The sequence below is a fragment of the Passer domesticus genome, chromosome 23 (genome assembly GCF_036417665.1).
Source record: "Passer domesticus isolate bPasDom1 chromosome 23, bPasDom1.hap1, whole genome shotgun sequence".
Classification (NCBI taxonomy): domain Eukaryota; kingdom Metazoa; phylum Chordata; class Aves; order Passeriformes; family Passeridae; genus Passer; species Passer domesticus.
The window spans coordinates 3900915-3925359 of NC_087496.1; the positions used below are offsets into that span (position 1 = coordinate 3900915).

At 47.7% G+C, this 24445-nt stretch overlaps 2 protein-coding genes across 6 annotated transcripts in view; one reads left to right on the top strand and one right to left on the bottom strand.

The window, feature by feature from the left end:
* JAM3 (junctional adhesion molecule 3) overlaps positions 1 to 16765 on the top strand; it is a 32688-nt gene extending 15923 nt beyond the window's left edge. Inside the window, exons 2-9 of the mRNA XM_064397927.1 lie at positions 8487 to 8552; positions 9327 to 9440; positions 10243 to 10395; positions 11228 to 11430; positions 11696 to 11795; positions 12126 to 12255; positions 13578 to 13632; positions 14241 to 16765. Coding sequence (XP_064253997.1) covers positions 8487 to 8552; positions 9327 to 9440; positions 10243 to 10395; positions 11228 to 11430; positions 11696 to 11795; positions 12126 to 12255; positions 13578 to 13632; positions 14241 to 14276 — 857 coding nt within the window. The 3' untranslated portion in view covers positions 14277 to 16765. The remainder of the gene's footprint in view (positions 1 to 8486; positions 8553 to 9326; positions 9441 to 10242; positions 10396 to 11227; positions 11431 to 11695; positions 11796 to 12125; positions 12256 to 13577; positions 13633 to 14240) is intronic.
* A 936-nt stretch (positions 16766 to 17701) lies between these two features.
* The window catches only part of NCAPD3 (non-SMC condensin II complex subunit D3), a 35395-nt gene continuing 28651 nt past the window's right edge, over positions 17702 to 24445 (bottom strand). For 2 of the 5 annotated variants that reach the window (XM_064397906.1, XM_064397901.1), the window contains exons 29-35: positions 24097 to 24255; positions 23204 to 23373; positions 21917 to 22059; positions 21757 to 21834; positions 18780 to 18854; positions 18607 to 18667; positions 17702 to 18385 (exon numbers count right to left, since the gene is read on the bottom strand). In XM_064397906.1, the coding sequence (XP_064253976.1) occupies positions 18283 to 18385; positions 18607 to 18667; positions 18780 to 18854; positions 21757 to 21834; positions 21917 to 22059; positions 23204 to 23373; positions 24097 to 24255 (789 nt within the window). In that variant the 3' untranslated portion in view covers positions 17702 to 18282. The remainder of the gene's footprint in view (positions 18386 to 18606; positions 18668 to 18779; positions 18855 to 21756; positions 21835 to 21916; positions 22060 to 23203; positions 23374 to 24096; positions 24256 to 24445) is intronic. The other 3 variants (XM_064397904.1, XM_064397902.1, XM_064397903.1) reach the window with 3 other exon arrangements.

Below are 24445 nucleotides of genomic sequence, written 5' to 3' on the forward strand. Positions count from 1 at the left end.
GTGAAAGTTCCCACTGCTCTCCAGTGCTCACCATCTCTGTTCCTGGGATTTGCTGCTGCAAGGCATTCTCATCTGGTAAACAGGTCACAGAGTGGCATATCCCCTGCTGCCTGAGATGGCGTGTGCCTTTGCTCTTCCTGGGATTTCCATTCCTCATTTTTTTCCTCCAGTGAACTGGAACTGTACATCCTTACTGAGTACAGGGGATGCTGAATGTGGAGGGACTGAGGCTCAGCTGAGGAATGTGCAGCACTTGGGCAGGTGGAAATAATGGGAGGAAACTGCCCAGGAGACTCTCAGCTTCCTTGGGGTGCCAGGGGCCTGGCCAGCTGCATCCCTGGGGTTTTCATGCCCTAAACAGAGGTGGGGATGAGCTGCCCTCCTGGGATCCCCTCACCCCCATTTTATTTCCCTGGTGCTGGCTATGAGCCAGCCTAGTTTGAAGGTGTAATTAGGCTGCCCATTTATTAATGAAAATGGTAAGACCAGCACAGAGCACATTCTGGCTGGTTCCATGCATTCCTGGCCAAGTGATCTGGGATTTCTCCTTGGTTGTTTGGCCAAAACCTTGGTGCAGCTGTAAGGGGAAGCTCTCCTGCCTCAGAACCACACAGCAATGCCACCTGCCCCAGTTTTCCCCTCCTGGAGACTCAGCCTAACACTGGAAGCCCAAAGCACCTGTGTGAGAGGCTTGATCCCAGAGGCCACCAGCAAGGCAAAGAAGTGGTCTGGGCAGGACTTAATCCCCTGGCAGAAGCTCCATGCCCTATTCCCTGTTGTTCACACAAGGGAAATAAGATTTTCAGTTCAGCCTCAGGTTTGTTGGGAAGGAAGAAGCAGTTCAGGAATGCAGGGGATGGTAATAACAGCTTTCCTCTTCATGTTTCTGCTGCCCCTCCACTACCCTTCATCCCTGATACTGAGGGACAAATTCCAACTCTTTCCATCTTCTCTCTGAGCTGAAGTTGGCCTGAAGTATATTCCAGAAGGAGATGCAATCTGACATGCTGGAAGCTCTCGAGCCCTTGCTGCTTCCATCCTAATCTCTTTAAGTATTGGGTATTAGTCATCCACACAAATATTGCTTCCTCCCCGACTCGCACGTACAGCCAGTCCTCTCCAGGAGAGGAGCCAGAACCCAGGGGATGAGCTTGGCAAAACAGGAGAGCTAGGCCCAGATTAAGACATTGGGCAAGGTTCATACAGCCACATCTGCAGGGTATTAAATGTGGTATAAATGCCCATCTCCTCCTTGCTGGCAGCAGGGTGAGGGTCCCTTTGTGGGGCTGGTACCTCCAGCCAGCTCTGTTGGGACAGAGGAAACCTCATTTTAATAAAATGGGGTCGTTTCTGTGAAGGTGCTGATCTGCAGGACCTTAACATCTCATCTCTGCCCACGCTGCAATGCCACAGCAAGCAAAGGTTGTGAAACTCTGAGCTGCAGGAGCCCTGATCAGATGGTGGTTTGAGACAGTCTGTCTGCAGCTGCGCCCCAGTGTGATGAAACCAGGCTGGGGGAAACCATGAGAAAGTTCTGTGTGGTCTTCCCAGGCAGCACCTATGCTTCCCTGCCTGCCTGGGAGACAGCAGGAATGCTTGGCTGCAGAAGGAGCTGCTTTGCAGAGAGGCTTTTGACATGAGAGGGTTCTATATCTCCTTTTGACCTGTTCCACTCCTCAGGGTGGGTGTGCTTTGCTGTCTGGTCTGGAGGTAGAACACTAAATCCTCCTGTCCAAAAGGGAAAAAAAAAAAAGGAAAAGAAAAACAAAGAAGAAAAGAAGGAGGAGGAAAGAAAAAAACTAAAAAAGAAAAAGAAAAGGAAGAAAAAAGCCTGTGTGCGTGGCCTGGGTGCTAATGAGCCCTCTCTGCAGCAAATGCAGTCAGGTCTTTAAGGTCCCAGTTTAAGTCAGGAGATTTAAATCAGGAGATTTAAACAGGTTAAGATTTTGTTCCAGAACTGTGTGTACCCTGTTTGAAGTCAGGCATCTCCTCACCTTCTGTACTGGTGAGGAGGAAGAAAGCGAATTAAGGGCAAAATCCCAAGTTCTTACACCTCCAGATGGATGCAAATACCCGGTGGTGTTCCACACAGCTCCATCCTGTGGGCTCCTGCTGCTGCTGGGACCACCAGAGACCCCCTCACCATCAGCATTTCACAAGAGAGTGCCACGAGTGAGCTCCCTAAGAGAGGAGGAGAGCAAAGCCCAGAGCCACGTGGATGCCAAGGCTGCTCTGTAAGGCTGCATTTGCCTCCTCTGGGTTAATTCTGCCTCGTGCTCCCTGCCCAGGAGGGCACATCTCTGTTGGGAGGTGTCTGTCGAGAGCTGGCACCCTTTTAGCTGAGCAGTAAAAGCCATGCATCTTAAAATAAGGCATGCTGGTTTATGATAGCTGGTAAAAATAAAGCCTTACTCGCAGAAGCAGCTATAACAGCACAGAGGATTTACGACTGAGTGGGTTTTTTCCAGGGTGGGCTGGTCACAGTCTGGTGATGGCCTTTTTATAACTGTTATCAGCTCCCACACAGACCAGGTCCATCTGTTACTTAATTTGAACGGAGACACTCCTAAGCTTTTGTTCACTAATCTCTCCCTGCACATTGTTCTCCAGCAGGACAGCCCACCCCGGAGTCAAGGCTGGGCTCAGGGAGGTGCTGTGGAAAAATGGAATAAAAAAAGGCATGTGGGTCACTGGGAAAACACAGCCCATCACCTGCCTGCTGCCTCCTATCAGCCCCAAGGGGTTTTCAGCCTGACACCTAGGGGCCAGAGCAAACAGCACCAGCTCCTTGGGCTGGAGGAAAGGAGTGGAAGTTAAGACTGAGTGCTACAAAACATTTATTCACCCTTTACAAATCCGGTCTTTATCTGTCACAAGTATATTTGCTGTTCCTGAAGTTCCACACAAAGACATTTGTACAAAGAAAGCCCAAAAAACTTCACCAAACAGTGCCTAAGGCACTCTGGTGTCTCACTGCTGTGCCACGCTGTGCTGTCTGTCCTGCACCACCTGGCACAAGTCTGATTGTGGAATTGCAGAGACGCGCTGGGAATAGAGAAGAGGGGGGATAAAGAGCCTGCAGCACTGGGAGACAAAAGGATGGATATTTCCAGGCAGATGGTCAGAGGCTCCTGAAAGGGCTTATGGTGATTTCTTCAAAATAAGCTGAGGGCAGGAACACGGCCTCCCCTCTCCTGTCTCACCCAGTGCAGCTCTGCGTGGCTCCCTCTGCTCTTCCTCTGGAGCTTTCCCACACATTTCCCAGTCAGCTTCCTCCCTGCTGCACCCCCTGGAGAGGCAGGGCCAGCCCTGGGGTCAGCCTGGCTGCCCTTCCCAGCTCCCCTGGCTGCTCTGTGCCTGAGCTCTGCTGTCCTTGTCACCTCTGCTCCTGGCACCAAGGATGGATGGATGATGGATGGGTGGATGATGGATGGATGGATGGATGGATGGATGGATGGATGGATGGATGGATGGTGGATGATGGATGGATGGATGATGGATGGATGAATGGATGGATGGATGGATGGATGGATGGATGGATGGATGGATGGATGGATGATGGATGGATGGATGGATGGATGGATGGATGATGGATGGGTGGATGATGGATGGATGGATGGATGGATGGATGATGGATGGATGAATGGATGGATGGATGATGGATGGATGATGGATGGATGGATGGATGGATGGATGGATGGATGGATGGATGATGGATGGATGGATGGATGATGGATGGATGGATGGATGATGGATGGATGAATGGATGGATGGATGATGGATGGATGGATGGATGGATGGATGGATGGATGGATGGATGATGGATGGAGGATGGATGGATGGATGGATGGATGATGGATGGGTGGATGATGGATGGATGGATGGATGGATGGATGGATGGATGGATGGATGGATGATGGATGGATGATGGATGGATGATGGATGGATGGATGATGGATGGATGGATGGATGGATGGATGGATGGATGGATGGATGATGGATGGATGATGGATGATGGATGGATGGATGGATGGATGGATGGATGGATGGATGGATGAGGGATGGATGGATGGATGGATGGATGGATGGATGGTGGATGATGGATGGATGGATGGATGGATGGATGGATGGATGAGGGATGGATGGATGGATGATGGATGGATGGATGGATGGATGGATGGATGGATGGATGATGGATGGATGGATGATGGATGGATGGATGATGGATGGATGGATGGATGGATGGATGGATAGATGGATGGATGGATGGATGGATGGATGGATGGATGATGGATGGATGGAAGGATGGATGATGGATGGATGATGGATGGATGGATGGATGGATGGATGGATGGATGGATGGATGCTTCAGGGGCACCTCCAGACGGGCAGCCCTGAGGCTGCTGACACGCAGAGGGCTCAGCTCACGTGTTTCACACCCCACAAGGTATCACTCCCTCCTGCTGCACCGAGTACCCCCCAGAAAGCAGAGGTGCTCAACAAGGCGTGTGGTTTATTGCAGCATTCCCACATGGCTTAGGCACGCTTTGAATTGCAAATCCAGCAAGGGCTTAATGATGATGGACACCTCGAGCAAGGAATATTTTTGTTGCTTTGGTGGGCAGGTGTTTAAATGCAGCTGCGTGGTTTTGTACTGCCTGTGCCTGACAGTGCATTAACTAAAATTACTGTATCAGATAACATTGAGCGAGGCTGCAGCTCAGGATGCTGCCAGCAACTTCTCCCAAACTCTCTCCTGGTCATCCTCTCGCTTTCCCTATAACACAATACCTCACCTCCTCTTCAAATTTCTGCCTAGAGCTTTCAAGCAGACCTGAGGATGGAAGGAGATGGAAGGTCAGGCTTGGCTTTGAACAGTAGAAAGGAGATTTAACACACAGAGTCGCCTATAAAGCTGCTTTTTTTTTCTTCAGTATAGCATTTTAAAATGATTCAGATACCATGAGTCACAGTAACAAGCATGGGCTGGATCTCTTTAGCTGAAAAAAAAAGAAAAAAGTGCCATAAGAATATGCCATAGACTTCAGTGCCTTGTCCTGGATTCTATTTTGGAGAACTGATGACATTTGGGATTCAACCATATGTCTGGCTGAGTCTGAAGCACACAGAGAGCTGGTAGGTGCTCAGGGGGGTAGAACATACAGATCTGGTAGGACTTGGGATCTCAGTCTGTGGAGACCTGGTAGGAACTGGGAGCTGCAGCACATTTGGTTCTGGTGGGAATTCAGGGATGTGGAACATAAGGCTGTGGTGGGTGCCTGTGCTGTGGCACACATGGAGAGGGAATGCAATTCCAGCTGTTCTCCAAACCCTGGGTGCTGGGGCCTTTGAAGTGAGATTTACATAACACAAAACCTTTGCTACTTGTTTGTGCTGGGCTGGAAGGAGCCTAAAGGAACACCTTTTAGAAGATTATTAAGCACTAATGATGACTTAACACAAAACAAACAAACAACTCTTGCCAGCAGAGCAAGGTTCTAGAAAGGCATTCCTCTCTTGCTGTACACCCTGTATGGTCAGCTCAGGTTTTTGTTTTGCTTTGCTGTCACCTTCTTTTAATTTAGAACATGCTACTTGCAGTATTCTGCCACACAGAGAGGAATAAATCTGCCTCAGCAGTGATTTAAGCAGCCACATTGATCTCTGCCCACAGTCAATACATGTAATAATGTCAGAACCTCTCACACAGTCTCCAAGGACTCGACTTCTGTCTAAAATTTGTTGTCATCCTGCTTTGTGCCTGAGGGACAGACCTGAATCTCTTGTGTTTAGAGGGTGAGAAGAAGCCTGCTGTGAGCAGTTTCTGAGACATGAGATGGGGCTGGAGTCTGATGGAGTCCCACTGTCCTGGAGTGAATATTTCTAGAGCCGTAACTCCCTCAGAGCTACACAGCTCTGTGGTTTTGTTGTCCCCACCTCCAGCTGAACAGATTTTCTAACAACAGCAGATGTAGGACTGTTGCCATGTCTATTTGATGGGACAGCATTTTTAAAGAAAAAGATATTGTGCAAGCAAGAATCTGTAACAAAACTAAAACTGGTCCAGAGCAGAAGGCTGGCCAGCATCCCTCAGATCAGCTGAGTGCTCTCAATTACATTCTTGGTTCCAGAAGCAGCAATCTTACAGCAGAGGCACGCACATGTTGTGTTTCACTGTTGCTGGAATAATTTCTGAAGATACCAAAAGGATTTTCCCAAATTTGTGCCTTGTCTTCTGGGCATTAGTGGCTTCCCATGCTCTGGGGGTTGCTGGGGTCAGTGGGATCTGTTCATGCTCCCGAGGGTGGGAGCCCCACACAGAACACCTGGAGGACCAGGGGACTTTTTACAAGAGCACAGTGCCAGGACAGGGGGGAATGGATTCCAGCTGACAGAAAATATTGGATGTTAGGACAAATTCCTCCCTGTGAGGGTGGGCAGGTGCTGGCACAGGGTGCCCAGAGAAGCTGTGGCTGCCCCTGGATCCCTGGGAGTGTCCAAAGCCAGGCTGGAGCACCCTGGAATGGTGGAAGATGTCCCTGCCTATGGCAGGGGTGGGACTGGAGGGTCTTTAAGGACCCTTCCAACCCAAATCAATCCATGATTCCCTGATGAACAGAGGGAAGGGAAAGCATTGGCATTGCCTGGCACAATTCCCTGCTTTCAGGGGGTAGGTCTGGAAGCAGCAACTCTTATGAGAATGAACTCTGCTTCAAAACAGACTTGCAAAAATTACTGCTTAGACCAGCTCCTGCCTGGAGAGAACCAAAGTCCCGAGCTCTGTCAGCTCAGTTCAGTATTGGATTTCTCCCAAATGCTGCATGACCGTCTCCAGTGCAGAAGGGGGAAGGGTGGAAAAGTCCTGCTAGGAGCAGTTTTGGCTGGGCCAGCTATTAGTTAGCATCAGCTGGTGGCTTTTGTGTGAGAAACAATGATTTTGGACAAAAAGGCAGCTTTCTAAACCCTGCCAAACTCCAGCTCTCCCTGGTGGTCTTTGGGGTACCAGCACCAGGAAAGTGTCAGCATTTAACAAATGAGGGACAGGAACCAGCAGGGAACATTTCAACACTGCTGGAAGGGTTTTAGGTGTTGAAGGCCCTCAAGCTTTCAGTGGGAGTGACTTTGCAGCTCTTGGGTGTTCCTCAGGCTGCTGCCTTGCCTCTGCACCAGAGGGATGTTGTCCCTGCACTGTCAATCTCTGCCCAAAAGCTTTCCCCCCTGAAAGCCAGCACAGGAATTTCCAGCTGTGTCATGATGCTGGAGATCATTTCTTTCTCCACATCTCCCTTCAGCTGCCTTTTCTGCTTTCTATCCATGTTTGTTATGGCTTTTTACTCTTAACCTCCAGCTACATCCCATGCCCCTGAGGCAGTGTTTGCCATCGTTTTTAAGCTGCTGCTTGATCCATGCCCAGTGAGCTCAGTGGGCATCTCCCTTGGATTTCCACAAACTTCTGATGGGATTTGTCACAGCAGAGCATTTGTGACCACGGCAGGCCCCTGCAGCTGATTATTTTGGCACTGATTGTAGCATGGAGCCTCCTCCTGGGAGGGCTCTGGAGCCTGGTTTGGTGGCACCATGGTGAAGGAGAGAAGGAGAAGGAGAAAAGGAGAACCAGAGCACCCAGCTCCAGATTATCCTGTCTGCTTCACTCTCCTCTCCCAGGGAGCTCCCTGCTTGTTTCCGTCTCCCTCTGGAGAGTTGTTGGTGAATTGGGCACCCAGCAGAGCATGACTGCTGTTGATGCCTGCTCTGGTGGAGCGCACAGCACAAGGGACACGGAAGGCAGATTTTCCAAACTAAAGTAACATGCAGAAGAGGGAGGATGACTGGATTAATTGGGAACCCTGTGGTGCTCAGGGCAGGAAGGGAGCAAGCAGGTTTGTGTTGTAAGGAGCCTCACAGCGTTGCATGGCTGAGCTTTCTCCTCAGTGTGGGTCTGGCTGGGGCTCTACCCAAAGAGCTGAGCTGTTTTCTCCTGAATCGCATTTCTTTCGTGATTTACTGCCTCACATTTTACATTACCACACTTGCAGTACTTGCCAATGTAATCAGCGTTTGCTAGAGGCCAGGCCTGGCCCATTCCACCTCCCAGGAACTGACCAGATCTCTGGAGTCTGCTCTGCTTCCTGTCTTCTGACCATCAAGTTAATTTTCAAAACAAAACTTTCGCTCCTGTATTAGCACAGTTCCTTTCCCATCTAAACAAGCACAAGGAAATGGCTCGTGCTGGCACTGCCTTTGTGCCATTATGTTAATCCTCCTCTTTAATTGCTACTTCTAACAATTATATTTTCCTGTATTTACACCACAACTCCTAAATAAACTCAGTCCTGCTGGAGCTGTGCTGGTAGGCAGGAAGAGGTTTTGTCTGGGGAAGTCAGTCCTCAGAGCTGGCCAGGATGATTTCTCAGCAGGCAGCCTGTTCCTAGCTGGGTGACTTATGAGCTGTGCTATTTCTTATTACCTTCTGTTTGTTTTTCCAGGCTGCAGACTCTTGGCTGTGGAGCTGACATCCAGCAACACCAAGCCCGTGGTGAAGGAATTCCAAAGTGAGTGCTGCCTGTGCTGCATCAGGCCAAACAATGCAGGGAAATTTGGCTCATTGTTCCTTAGGACTATGAGAGCCTGGGATTCAGAGGAGTGCCTGAGAATGTGTCTGTATCTCCCTGTTTTAAATGGTTTATTGAGGTCCTCTGCAAGCCACTGGCACTGCAAAGTCTCTGCCTAAGTGCTTTTTTGAACTGGGTCCCAAAAGAAGCAAAACAATGCAATTAATACACAGAGAGAGAAATTTATATTTTCTTTTGGCCCCCCTACAGACGTGCCCTGGGACACTGGGAAGGCTCCTCTCACCCTGCTGGGTGCCCAGCTCTGCAGGGGAGATGGGATGCCAGGGCCAGCTGCAAAGGGGACAGGGCTGGCTGGGTTTGTCCCCAGGAGCTGCTGTCCCAGCCCATCCCCAGGCACTGCCCAGGGAGATGCTGCACCCCTGGCTCACGCTGTGGCTCTGCTCAGCAGCAGGACAGGCCTGTGGGCTCACTCTGACTAAAGGGTTTGTTTGCCATAAGCCCCAGCCTGCAGAGAACAGGGTGTTCATTTCTCTCCATAGCTGATACCTCCTGGACTATTATTTTTGCTGGCCAAAATCCATCTTCCAATAGCTCCTGGAACCCAGCAGCGTTTCTGTTTGTGAGGCAGATGAAAGAGAAGGCTCTGCTTTGTGGGCAGCATCTCCTAATAAAACACTGAGTGAGAGTGCTCCAAGCAGAGCAAAAACACAGCTGCTTCCTATTAATCTGGATTGCCTCCATTTCTCCTGCTAGGTGTTGAGCTGTCCTGCATCATTAAATCCACGGTGACGCCAGATCCCAGAATCGAGTGGAAGAAAATCCGAAATGGAGAAACCTCTTACGTGTTTTTTGAGAATAAAATGCAGGGTATGAAGATTCCTTGTTCTCAGATTTCCAAAACAGGTTTCAGAAACAGCACAATGGGGAACAAACAAGCCTGTGAAAGGCAGGAGCTGGCTGGCTGCTTTCTCCTGGAACAGAGCTGGGCAGTTGAAGGGCAGGATGGAGAGGGAGCAGGATGTTTTTCTCTCCCTGCCTCATTACTGACAGGTCACAGTAAGGGAGCCACAGGGAGCTGGAGTGAGATCCTGCCTAGGAGGTATTTTTTGGGTAAGAAAGGAATGATGCAGCTTCCTTTCTGTGGGTCCCATGGTCACTGGGTGTCTCTCAGGACCAGGCACTGACCCCTCCAGGCTTTCCACAGAACATCTGAGGGCTCCACCTGCACCCCAGCAGGGATCTGTGTGTCCAGCTGCCAGAGCTCTCTGCTGAGCCTGCACAGGGATTTGCAGCATCCTGGGAGCATTAGAAGCAGCCTCTCCTGCTTGATAGAACTCCAGTGCTGGGAGGGCTTGACTCCATCTGGAATTACTCCAGCACTTCAGATGGGACCGAGACCCACATCCAAATGAATCTTCCAAAGGAGGCAAGGCCTGAGGCTGTCTTGGAAGTTCAATTTTGCCACAGTTTTTGAGATTTGGAGTGATGCTTTCCAGTTCATCCTCTTACATGATTGGCAGCTTTGGTTTCCTTTGGGGTTTTCAAGCATCAAGTTCCTTTGACTGTCAAAGAGTCTGAGATCAACCACTTAATTTATACACCCAAAACGAGTCTGGTTTTCAGTCTTGAGTCATTAGTCTTGATTCCCCTGCTGTTTCCCTCTCTTTAGGAGACTTTGCGACTCGGGCAGAGATTCTGAGCAGGACGTCCCTGGTGATTAAGAACACCACGAGGATGGACACGGCCACGTACCGCTGCGAGGTGGCCGCGCCCTCCGACACCAAAACCATCGACGAGATAAACATCCAGCTCACAGTCCAAGGTACCACACTGTCCTGGTTTGGAAATACAGGTGTCTGCTAAGGAAGGCAGCAGCCTCCCCTGAAATGGAAAATATAAACCCCCTCCCTCCGAATTGCTATAAATTTTAAGTTAAAGGGCTCTCAGACAAAAAAATATGGGAGCAGGAAATAACAGTTCTTTACTAGGGAAGAAAATAAAAAGATAAAATAAACAATGCAAAAAACTAAAACAACACTGACAGAGTCAGAGCACAGCCTGACACCCTGTGGGTCAGGGTGCTGGCAGCAGTCCCATTGGAATTGTGGCTCAGCCCTCCTGCAGTGTCAGGGGTGGTTCTGCTGGAGCAGGGATCCTGTGGAAGGGTGCAGTCTTCCTCTGAAGATCCAGTGGAATAAGAGGCAGCTGCTGTTCCTCTGGGAAATCCAGTGGAGAAGCCGTGCTGGTGTTCCAGAATCTCAGATTATATCCAGGTAGGAATGCTTGGCTCCTCCCTCTGGGCTCACATCTCCCAGTGGATGCTGCAGTTCTTATCAGCCATGCAGGGACATTCCACAGCCTGTTATCAGCAGATGTCTGCCCAGAGGGAGGAGTGGGTGTGGAACAGAGAAGGAAAACTGCCCCTGAACAGGAGACAACTGCCACACAGATGGCAAATGGAATCCAATGTGCTTGGCAATCCAGGACACAAACCCACAGCCTCTGCAAGGGGAACACAAAGGGCTGCGGGGATCTCCAAACAGTGCCACTCTGGGAGGTTTAAAACCAGCTGGGAATAATGGGAAGTTTGGATGGTTCTGCCTAAGAAAGCAGAGTATTTTAGTGCCACTCACCTGGTTTGTGTCTCCCCACAGTGAAACCCATGACTCCCAGATGCTCTGTGCCTAAAGCTGTCCCTGTTGGCAAGTCAGCCTCTCTTCACTGCCATGAGAATGAAGGTTTCCCCAAGTCCACCTACAGCTGGTACCGCAACAGCGAACCTCTGCCGCCCGACAGCAAATCCAGCACCAAACCCCACAACTCCTCCTACACCCTGAACCCCGCCACAGGCACTCTGGTAATGCCCTGACACACCTGAGCAAGACTCGTTTGGCTGGACAGGTTATCTTTAAGGCTGCTTGTAAATTCAGAAAAACATTGCCTGGCTTTCAAGGAAGGAATAATTTGAAGAGCATGGGGTGTGCCAGGGTCTGAGCAAGCTAGGAGGGGGAAGATTGATGGAAGATCTTAGCAGAGATGCATTTTTATACACATTTTTATACCCTCACAGTGCCTTGTTTCTCATGTCACGTCCCTTGCCCTTGTCCCTTTTCCCTCCCCAGGTTTTCCATGCAGTGCACAAAGGTGACACAGGTCGTTACTCCTGCATAGCAACAAACGAGGCTGGCTTTGCCAAGTGTGAGGAGCAGGAGATGGAAGTCTGTGAGTGGCTCTCTGTACAGTTTTCATCAATGCTGGCTGATTTATCACCATAAATAAATTGCCATCACCATCAGGAATGGAGGGGGGAACATCCTACAGCACTGAGTCTTCCCTGCTTTCTCATAGCCCCAAACATAAGGAGATAAAAATAATCTGAAAATGCAGGGAAACGTCAGATTGTGAACAGATTTAATCTTGAAGTCAGGGACTCACTAGTTCCCTGTGAACTATTGCTTAAAAGACTTGAGAGATGGCATTTCAGTGTGTGTGAAGCTGGAATGTGGCTGCTGCCCTGAAGAAACACTGTGTGCTTGTGTCTCTCTTTGGCAGATGACCTCAACATTGGTGGGATAATCGGGGGAGTCCTGGTGGTCCTTGCAGTCCTGGTGCTCATCACTTTTGGGATCTGCTGTGCCTACAGAAGGGGATACTTTGCAAATGGCAAAGAGAGTGGGGAAAGGTAAGCTGGGCTTCTTGGACAACTCCCTGCACCCTCAGGTAGCATGGAGGAGCCTGAAGGGTGCCAAAAATTAGTGGCTGAAAGGAATTTCAATGCCTGAATCCCCACCAAAGTCCTCAGGCCAAGCCAGTCCCTGAGGCTTCCAATGCCCTGCTGTAAAACCCTGCAGCATCCAGGTTTATTTCACGGAATCATCACAGAATCCCAGAGAGAATTGGGACCTTAAAGACCATCCAGCTCCAATCCCTGCCATGGACAGGGAGATTTTTCACTAGACCAGGCTGCTCAGAGCTCCATCCAGCTTTGGCTTGGATGCTTCCAGGAATGGATGGCATTTTCCTAAGGGAGAATTTGGTGTGGATGAGAACTGTGCTGTGATACCCACCCTCATCCTTTGCATGGAAAGGGGGCCCAGCACAATTAAATGCCTGCAGGTGTTTGTCCAGCAGCTCCTGTGCTGCTGGCATAACCAGAGCCATGGTTTAATCATCTCAGCTCGCTGCCTAATTAGCCTGAAGCATCAGGACATGCATAGGGAATGGATGCAGCAGAGCAGGCTCTCCACAGAAAGTCTCACTAGTTGTGAGGACCTAAATTTGGGATGAAAAACAGCCGCTCTGGAGCGCACATGAAAATGTTAAAAACAACAGCATTAGCATCAGAGACAAGCCTCGATGTCCTTACAGAGTCTGGAGAGGAGATAATATATGCAAAGCCAAGATTCTCACCAGATAGATTTGTTCTGTGCTAAATGGTGCTTTTCAGCACAAGTCCTGTCTTGTTTTTCTCATTGGTTTCGTTTGTTTTTCAGAAAATGCTCTAAATATGCCATTTAAATGCAGCTGAGGGTTGGCACACACTGGACTTGACAGTCTTGTATAAATCCTGAGTTCCTGTGGGATTGCAAACAAGTGGTGCTTCCTTGTAACTAAGAAAAATGCTGAAGGCTTCTGGCAGTGAAGGATTAAAATGAACTTTATAATTGCCAGAGGAAACAGAGCAGGAGGCACAGAAAGGCAGTGACAGACACCAAAGCAGGAGATCCCAGGAAAGAATCAGTTTATCTCTTTGCAGAGTTTCAGGGAATCAGCACACAGCAATCTTTTCACCCTGTGCTGAAGGGGAATTTAGACAAAATCCCAGTCGTGGTAAATGATGGAACAAACACAGACCTCTCATTTGGGAACAAACAAACTGGGTTTCTCTCTGCTTGCTTTTCACTCAGCTCCTCCTCCTCATTTCCATCTTTCCCAGCACCTCCCCTCCAAAATCCTGCAGCCTTCCTGTCCCAGAAATGAGATTTTTTTTTCCCTTTCTTTCAGCTACAAGGCTCCAGCAAAGCCTGATGGCGTTAACTATATCCGGACAGATGATGAGGTACCAACAAATGCTTTGCATTTCCATCTCTGGCAGGAGAGGAGGAGGGTGGGCAGAGGACGAGGCGCTGGTGGGGCCCACAGAGTTGGTGAGAGTGGGCTCCACTCCCAAGCAGGGCTGGGGAACAGAGGGAAAACAGAAGGGTGAAGGCTGAGTCATTTCCTTAGAAATGATGAACAGTTGAAGTTGCCTGAAGTGACTGATGCCAGGAGCTATCAGAGGCAGCTCTGCTCAGAGTTATCTCATGGCCTGACCCCCTTAGGATGAGTTTCATTGGATTAAGTGGGCAGGACGTGATGCTTTTACGAGAGAATTTGTATTTTGGGATTTGAGTAGATCACTGAGCTTAAGAGCAGAAAAAGCCTCTCCCATTAGCAGAGATATCAGTGAGGGAATGAGAAAGTCCCTGCCACGCTTTGGTGTGTGAGGAGGACGAGGGGAGGAGCACCTGGCCAGTGGAACTGGTGCCTCCCTCCTCTTCCCAGTGGGAAATGGGAGCTGCCTGGGCAGGATCCTCAGATTGGATCCACCTTTTGGGGGCAGCAGGAACAGAGAGCTGCCTGGAAAGCTGCTGGATCCTTCCTACATCCCAAACTGTTTCATTGCAGGGCGACTTCAGACACAAGTCTTCATTTGTCATCTAAGACGCCAAAAGGAAATTGCAAACCAGCAAAAGCAAGTGTGAAAATACCTCCTCCAGGAACTCAAAGCAAGAGCAAAAGATTAATTAAGTGCGCTTGGAAGAGTTTGGAACACACAAGAACTCGATAGCTAGCTATCTGTATATCTTTTTTTTCTTTGCCAAAGTTTAAAGTAACTCCTCACTGCCCAACTCGCGTCTCCCCTGCCTCTGGAGATACCAACAGGATCACCCAAACCTGTCCTTGGACCGAGGAAAGGTTTCAATCCTTCCCAAGAGACTGGGCTGTGGAAGTTTGTGGAATTGCCTTCTCTTTGTGCTGCAGGGACACAACCACAATGTGCAAACCCAGCAGGGGCACAGCATTAGGTAAACCTGTCGTAGACACGAGCAGTAATGTGTTACCAGTAGACAAAAAAAAAAAAAAGGTGCTGATACAGCAGTAGATGGACTTCAAAGAGTGAGATTTGGGGGATTTCCTCCCAACAGCTCATTGCCCAGGCCTGGCTGGTGACTTTTCCACATCTGTGACTGTCTTGTGCTGGGCTCTGACTGCTCAGGTGCACAGGGGGGTGTGTGCCCGGCCACCAGTGACACTGAAAACACCACTAATGCCCTCAGCCCTTCTGTAACCATCCCCAAATGCTGTTGTTTGACAGGACCCCAGGGCAGGGGCTCTGCCCGTGCTCCCTGCCTGGCAGGGCTCCCTGCACGCAGGTAACCCCTCGTTCTAATCTGCACAAAGCAGGCTTGGCTCCTGCGTCTTTCCGTGGGCAAAGAGGCTTAGAGGGCAGGCAGAGAACCAGTGCTAAGACATCCCTTTCAGGAAAATTAAAGCCAAATAATTTCCTGGGCTAAGATTGCCATAAAAGGTACTGAGAGATCCTCCAGCTTTTTTTACCTTCTCCGTTTATTTTGTAAAACCCCACCTTCTAAATTTTTTGCAAAGATCTATTTTGATTACTTCAGAAAAGGTAACATTTCTATTTAAAAGTGTAAATATGTGATGCCAGCAGTGTTTGAGTAACGGAGCTATTTTTTTACTGTTGAAGCTACAAGAGAGGAGCTCACACATTGCTATAGTGTGGCACTGTCAGAGCATATCAGTATTAGTGCAAAGTGTAACAAAAAGCTGCAGGTGGAACAGCATCTCTTTCCTCTTCAGCCAGCTTCAGCCATTTCCTTGTCACAAGAGGTCTTACCAGACACAGAACAGAGTCACTCAGGGATAGTTTTTGTAAATTTATGGCAGGAGCTATCAACTTTTTTATATGAAACAAAAAAAAAAATCTTTTCTTGCCAGTGACCAACACTTTGTTTTTGTCGTTGCAAGAAATAGCCAGGGATGGCTTTTGGATTCAGTTCCAAAGAGGTGACAGAGTGACTTCAGTGTTTGCTGCCCCTCTGCAAGTTCCCTAAAGCACTAACACAGTGTGACAGCTACAGCAGCTTGGCAGGTTTAAACCACATGGCCAAGGCCACTCTTTCTGGGGTTGGGAAAGCAAAAGCTCAACACAAGAGCACTTTTATAGTGTCAGCTGAAATTTTTCTCTAGATGGTAAAGGAAAAAAAAAAAAAGAAAAAGCAAAACCAACCAAATTTGGTTCTCTTGGCTTTAGAGAGAATGATGGGGAACACGTGTTTCCCAAAATATCCATGTTGATAGTGTTGAACAGCATTGGGTGAGACCAGGCTGCAAGATGTGGATGCAACACTAGGACTGTGCTGTGGTTTAGGAAGTTTTTTAATGTAGCAGAATTTAGTGTTCTTGTATTTCCAATATAAATTGAGTTGTCTTAACTTTTCCTGTATACAGTATTTTGGATACTTGACAATTTGGACTGTCAGTGTTATTTTTCCGTGTTCTGCTTTACTCTGCTTTGTTTCCTAGAGCCCTCGCTGGACATGCCATTGCTGCATTTGTTCCACCCAAACAAAGCATTGCCACTTGTCCCTTTGCCAGGGGAAGCAGAGACAAGGATGGGGCAGCCCCAGCCAGGTTTTCTCTGTGTAACTCATACACCACCACTGCTGTTCTGCAGCTTCTCCCTGGTTACCTTCTTAATGCCAGCTCTCCATCCAAGCCACCCAGTGCTGATTGCTGCCAATCTAATTGTTCTGACATTCCTTTGCACCCTCTGGGCACCCACTGCTCCTCCTCTGTGCTGCTTTCAGAGTACCTGCAATAAAGGAGAGACAGGAAGGGGTGGGACCAGGGGAGCTCTGGGAGCACAGAAATCTGCAGTCCCACCAAAGGCAGCCTTTGTGTGACAAACCAGCAGAGCTAGGAATCCAAACTTTTCATTTTCCCCAGTTCTAAAATGCACAGTGGCATCTCTAACGAGAGAAAGGGGAGGTGATTCCCCCCACCCAGCTTGTGAGAGCTGAAGGATGGAATTCATTGTACCATTGTGAATAATATTCAGGTTTGTACTAATGTATTACCTTTAACTTTGCCAAGAATGTTTTACATAAATACCAAGCTATGAAGCATTCTTGTAGGGGTTTTTGTTTGGGTTTGGTGGTGGTTTTCAAACAGCCAAATTATGGGAAGCTCCTGTTTTCAATTCAGTGAAATAAGGGAAAGTCCTGTTAGAGCACTCACTTACAGTGGATGGAGGTGACAAAGTCCAGGGCTGTTTATCAGTTTATTCTTGGACATTTGCTCCTGGTTCTTCTCTAGAGAAGACAGGTTAAAACTCACAGGGCTCATCTCAGATACTGCTCGAGGACAAAACAAAAAGTAGGAAATAAATTATCCCAATTTACCCTTCAGAGTGGTTAAATAACAGCTGAAGGCAGGAGAGAAGGTGCAGAAATAAATGGCTTGGCCATAGCTTCAGCCAAAGCCATTCCATACATCCTCTGTTCTCTGACTTTGATTTTGGGAATAAAGTTTAACCTCACTTGAACGGTTCTCTGATCTTCAAAAGAGAGTAGGGAAAGCGGAGGCAAATTTTGGGATTCCAGTGCAGGAGGCAAGTGCCTCTGCTTCCACTCCTGCAGCAAATCCTGCTCCCTGCCTGGGGCTCGTGTCTGAGCTAGACAAACCAGCAGGAATAAAACAGATCCCAGCTCCAAGTTTCAATGAAATCTAGGCCATAAGCTCTGTGATAAAAGTTAACAGCAGAAGAACTTCAGTGAAGTGCACGTGGCCATGAGGGAGACTCAGGAAGGGTCAGATTTACCCAGGATATTTAGGAGAAACCAGGTACCTGCCCAGAGCACTTACCCACCTTGTCTGAGCCACTCATACCCTGCTTGCAGTCAAGTCAGTCTCTATTTAAAAGCTGCTGGGCCCAACATTAATTGAACTGAGGGCCCAAGATACCAGTGATGTGGTAGAAGAGACTGAGAGGCTGTAGAAATCTACAGGGGAAAAAAAAAATCATTTCTCTGTCAGCTGAAGAAAAGGGGAGACGCCGTGGGTGGAATTAATTCTGCAACCATTTATTTTCATCAAATGCTAATAGTTGGAAATAACACAGTTCAGGAATGGAAATATTCCATATAAAAAGAACATTAAGGCTGTTCATACACACAGGAGTTTGCACAACAAATAAGAGGTGATGTAGCGTGCAATTACCAGATTTAGGGGTGTGGCAGTGACAAGCTGTTTCACCTTTTTTCAAATTAAAGCAACTCTATTATATAACCAAGAGGGACAATGAGGGATTGGGTGAGTAAACCCAGCCACTCACTGCCCTGCAAGCTGTGATAAATGCATTTATTGCCAGGCTTGTGGCGACCTTATGCCCTTACTTTTCCACATGGACAAATTACACATCCTGAGAGTGCAAAGCCCCCTTGTTTTATACCCTGCAGCTCTGAGCTCTGTGAAGAGCAGCACTTACAACGAGCTATGCAGGCTCTGCCCATCTCCAGACAGCTCTGGGGAAAGCCAGCTCAGAGCAGATAAAGCAGGACGTGCATCTACACCCATTTCTGATCCCAGAGGGCTGGGCAGCTCCAGGCAGCCTGGTGGCTCTGTGCAGCAGCCCGGGGCAGGCTCAGGTGTCTGCCCTCAGGGGGGTTCTGCGCTGTGACCGTCGCAGGGGCTGGCTGCTCCTCCTGGCTGGGGACTCCACCTTCCACTCCCGAGGCCGGCTGGGGCTGCAGGAAGGAAGGAGAACAGCCCTGCATTTCCAAGCCTTGGCCAGCCTTCCTGCCTGCAGTGGCTGGAGCAGCCCCTCTCTGCCTGCAGTGCCTAATCCAGCCCTTCTCTCCCTTCTCCAGCCCCTCTCCCTCTCCCTCCCTGCCCCAGCCCCTCTTTCTCTCCCTCTCTGCCCCAGCCCCTCTCTCTCCCTCTCTGCCCCAGCCCGTGCTGCACTCACGGTTTCTCCGGCGATGTCAAACAGATGATATCCCTTGGCCCATCCTCAGCATCTTTCTTCACTGCAAACAATACATATATTTTTGTATTTTACCAAATGCCACCGCGATTTGGTCGTTTGGGGGCTGTTTTTCCTTCCCCTCCCCTCAAATAAGAATCCCAGAGATGACTTGCCTGGAGCTGAACGGGGTGTGTGCATCAGGCTGATGTAACTGACCCCAGCACCGAAAGTCAACTCATTAATGGTCTCTGGAAATAAAAAAAAAAAATCACATATTAGCAGCCTGTGACACAGCCAGAGGGCAAGGCACGCTGCTGTGCAATACTCAAGTGTCACAGAGTAAGTAAATCCAGTTAATTGCAAACACACATATCTATGTCTTTCTCCCAGACCTCAGGGTCTCCCATCCAGCCTCACTGTGCTGACCTCCAAATTCCAGCCTCACAGCCTCTGGCTGGAGGAGATCAGCGTGGGACCTTGGTCCTGTGCCCCCTGCCCTGCCTGGCAGGCACAGCCACCCCTTCCACTGAAGCTCTGCCATCTCTGCCAGCAACACGTTCCACCCAGACCAGTTGCTCCTCTTCCTCAAGGCAGAATGTGAAAACTGCCAAAGGCTCTGAAGAGCCTCTCTGTGAGGAGCTGCCTGCAGCCAGACAAGAGGAATCACTTGACAGGGGAGCTAGGTAGAATTTAGCTTGCCTGAATAGGCCCTGGTTGTCAGCTGTCTCTTTCCTGTCATTTATCTCAGGAGAGATGTCACAATATTCAGATTTTACTTAACTCAACGCTCTGTTTTATGCTCATGTTTCCCAGAACCTTTCACAAGGAATTAAGGTAGGAAGTGCTTTAAAGGGCAGGAGTTGGAAACTCGGCTAAAAGGACCTCTCTTCACAGCTGAACTGTGTTTGCTCTTTAACTCCTGCCCTGTCCTGGAAGGGAATCACTGAAGCTTAGAGCAGAAATCAAACTTGATCCATCTGCCTTAGCTCTGCCCTGCATCTGCCAGGACTGACCTGTGCCAGTGACTCTGCAGTGTGGGCCTGAAGAAGTTACCTTGGTAAGGAGATATTCATGGGGAAGGAAGGGAAAGAAAGGGGGAAAAATGGTAAAGAGATGGTAAAGATTAAATAGAAAATAAATGGGGAAAAAATGGGGGGGAAAAAGGAGGGGAAAATGGGGAAGTAGGGCTTCCCTTGCAGTGTGTTATCTCCACAATATGTTTATGTACTGTCCCCCCTCACCCAGCTCCACTGAAGCTGTTCCCAAAGCACCAAGCAGGAGCTGAGGAGCTCCAGAGACAGAAGGGAAGAGAGAACACAGCCAGAACAGCTGAAGGAGGCAGAAAGAGGGGACAGCTGCTCCCAACTTCTCAAGTACAAACCTATTTACAAAGAACTGTGTCTCCAGTAGTCTCAGAATGATACACCAGAGGAATAAAATGTTTTATTCTGGTTGTCTATCAGCCTGTGCCACCATACAGATGGCTCAACACACGCTGACTGAAGTGATGCTCCTGCTCTGTACAGTTTGTCTCCCTGCTGAAGGACACATGCTGCCTCGAAGCAAAGCAGGAATTCAGCTCTAGTACCACTGTAGATTAACATTTTCCCTCCTTTTTCACCATATGGTGCTTTAAGAGCAACAGCCGTGCAAGCTTCCAGGAGACCACAGCACTCAAAGAATCCTGCTCTCTAAAAACACTTCTTGCACAAAACCCCACTTTTTTTTTGCTCAGGCAAAGAGAAACATTGAGGCAACAAGTGCAGCCCAGCACATGGGGAAGGAAGGATCAGATTTTCCAGTGGCTGCACACCAGTGCCTGCTCAGGGCTGTCAGGGGTTTGCAGGGTGGCTCTCCTGTGTGTGAGGGGCACTGCCACAGCTCCTGGGGGATTCCAGCCCCAAAATTAAGGAGAGCTGTCAGTCCCACAGCTCCCTGGGGATTCCAGCGCCTTCCCAAAGCAGCCCCAAACCTAAAGGAGGGCTGAGCTGTCACACACTCACACCTGGAGCTCTCTGAATTCTCTGCACCTCACAGCACAACAGAGATGATCTAAAGGAGTTCAGCAGCAAATGGATGGCAAGGAAGGGGATCTGCTGCTGGAACTCAGCTCCATTTGGGTTCTGCTCTAACTGCCTCCCGTGCCTGCAGGGCTGTCAGAGAGCATTCCAGCAGCACCTGGCCATGCAGGGTTCAGCTGCAGTGACACAAGCAAAGGCTCACAGTGAGCATTGGACACTGCTCTCTGTGCATTTCTGCAGCAGTAACCAAACCACGTTATTCCTTCTCCAGTTCTGAGTGTGGAACACACCCCCTCAGTGTCTGTGCAGGTTGTTAATCCCTCTGAGCAGATCCTGTGCTCCCTGCAGCTGTCACAGCCCTGTGCCTGCTCTAGGAGCAGCCTGCAGCTCACCCCAGACCCTGTTTGGACAACTCAGAGCAGGGAGGACCCAACCTTGAGGATTTCCCTGTGCAGCAGGGCTCTGCAGGGCACCCTGACACTGCCCAGCTGTGCTTCCAGGGCCAAGGAACTGCTCAGCCTTGCAGGCTGGGTAATAATTAGTATGGGTAACAATTACTATAAATATTGGTTCTCCATGATTGCAGAAGGCTGATCAATCTCTTTATTCTACTATAATATATTATACCTATTAAGAAGCTCGTTACAGACAGTCCAATACAGCTTTAACTTAATTGGTCAATCTCCCTAAACACCATCCAATGTCCAATTAAGAAACCAGCCTTTGGTAAACAGATCTCCATAACACATTCCACATGTGCACAACACCAGGTGCAGCAAGTGGAGATAAGAATTGTTTCTAATTCTTTTCTCTGATCTCACAGCCTTTCCCAGGAAAATCCCTGGAAAGCTGTGTTTCCCTCTGTGTCCAGAGAGCTGCTGCCACACCTCTGGGCAGGGCAGGCTGCTGAGGAACCACAGCCACCCAGAGTCAAGGAAGGGAAAAGGGCACTGTTACCTCGGCATCCCAGAATAAATTCCCTCCTGCACTGACCCTGTGAGACGCACATGGACACACTGGACTGTGCTTTCCCATGCACAGTTTCCTCATCCCTTAGTTTCAGGAGGGCTCTTCCTTCCTGCAAGCACTTGGATAAATAAATAACCCACAGCCACCAGTTCCTACTCACCCTCCGGGGTGCTGACTGCTCTGCCCACCACAGCCACGTTTCCTCCGCTGGACTGTTGGTTCAGGCTTTGGAAGGAGCCTGGAAAGGAAGGGAGTGACAGATTTGTGATGCCCTGCAGCCCTGCCGGGGGCAGGCAGAGCAGAGCCGGGGCAGGTCCCACCTTGCTGGCTGCCAGCTGTGCCCGCTGCCTCGCAGGACGCTGCACGGCTCCTGCCTGCACTGCTCCTGCTGCGCTGCTGGCTGCGCTCCTGCAGCGCCTTCCTGGCCGAGTTCAGGATGGCCAGCGTGCTCAGGGAGGCGGCCCTGGGGACAAACACAGCAGCTGGCACCTCCCTCGGCCAGCCCCGAGACCCCCGAGGGAAGATCCAAGGGAAGATCTGTGCCCCCCTCAGCACCCTCAACACCTAATAATGAGATTGTGCTGCAGCTGAGGGGATTTTCAGGCTGCTCTCTAAAGAAAGGAGCAGCAAAGCAATATAAATAAATATAAATAAATATAAGTAAATATAAATAAATATAAATAAATAAAAATAAATATAAATAAATAAAAATAAATAAAAATAAATAAAAATAAATAAAAATAAATATAAATAAATATAAATAAATATAAATAAATATAAATAAATATAAATAAATATAAATAAATATAACTAGAAAAATAAAATTAATAATAAAAATACTGTAAATAAACTAAAAAGATAAGATAATATAGAAACTTTACCATAAATTAATATAAAATATAAATAAACAAAAATAAGATAATAAAAATGAATTCAAATTATAAAATAATATGGAAGCTCTACCATAAAAATAATATAAAAATATAAAATATGAATAAATAAAAATAAAATAAATTATATAAATAAATTTAATGTATAAATATATTAACTCTAATATAAAATAATATAAAAATAAAATAATTATATATAAAAATTATTATAATATATAAACTAATATATAAATAATATAAAATATAAAGAAATAAAAAGAAAATAAATAAGTAATTGGATAAATTAAAAATATAAAATTATATATAAACTCTAATGTAAAAATATAAAAATATAAAATATAAATACATAATAGAAATAATATAGGTAATATAAAGAAATAAAAATATAAATAATGTGAATAAATTAACAAGATAATGTATAAACTCAAATGTAAAAATATAAAATATAAATACATAATAGAAATAAAAGAAATAATATAGATAATATAAAGAAATAAAAATATAAATTATAGAATATATATACTAGAATATAAAAATATAAAACATAAATACATATTAACAATAAAATAAACCATAAAATATAAATATAGACCATAAAATAATACATTAAATAGAAAAATAATATAAAAATATAAAATATAAACAATGAAAAGAAATACAAATATACAATAAATATGCAATAAATATAAAATACCAGGTACCAATGAGGAGCCATACCTGCGACCCACCCGTGGCTGCTTCAGCGCCTCAGCACGAGGTGTGGCAAACTCAGAAGAGCTGGGGGGAGGGATGGAGGCAGGCGTGGATGGCCTCCCACCCCCAGGAGACTGAGCCCCAGGATTGTTCTGGCCACCAGGAGTTGCAGCTCTCTCCAGAGATGGAGACTGCTGTGGAACACAGGAGAAAAGGTCACGTCTGACAGTGGGTACAAGAGCAGAAAACCCTGCAAGGTGCTTGGACCTGAGGGTTTCAGAACTGCCCTTTGTGGGGTGGATGTAATGGTGCTGGGGAGGAACAATTTATTGGCCAAAATTTTACCAAGAAGTGAGCAGGGACACAAATGCCCTAGTTTAGAGGTCTATATATAAAGAGCTCTTCTAAGGTCTGCAGAGCAATGAACTTCCAGGCTTGAAGTCATCTTATCTTAAGGTAGGGATCTAAAATAGCTCAGGACAACTGACTCAGGCACATATTTATTTCTTTACACTGAATTTAAAAGAGTATCTGCATGACTGGGATGGGTTTGAATTTCCACTTTGTAGATACCTGGAGTCAGGCAAAGTGAACTCTTTTCTTTGTTACCAGTTCATCATTCTGGGAACAGAGAGAATACAACATTTAAGCCCAGCCAGTACCAAATTAGACTTGGTTTTTCCTTTAAATTGAATTCTCTCTCCATTAATCATTTGCTGCTCCTCTTGGCTTTGTTTGTTGATGTTCTAAGGCTATTAAATGACCCTGAAACCAAAGCTTCTGTCAGGAAGTACAAAGAGAGTACCCCTGATAACCATCCTGCTCCAAGTGCTGGGCAGGGTCCCCAGGCAGGGGCTGGGCGTTGGGAGCACACGAATTTGAGCAGAGGAGACATGTACAGAGTTAATGGCAATTACCACCTCTCTGTGGGCTGCTGAGAGCTGCTCTTGCTCTGCCTCCTTCTCCCTGGCCAGCTGCTCTTCATATTTCTTCATGTCATACTCCAGCTCGGCTGCCAGCTGCTTGTCCACAGCAAAGAAGTCTTTGATTTCGTTTCGGTAATCTTGCATCATTTCCTGCAGCAACAAGGAATGTTTGGACCCTTTCAGAAATCTCCCCCAGCTACTGATTCACATCCCCATTCAGATCACAGCTACTTGGGAGCAAAAGGAAACACCAGTTGGTAGAGCAGAGGTGTTTTTAACAGACTGAAGAGTTTTAAGTCCAATTTGTTCTTCAGAACACGGAAAAATTTCGCAGCGTTTG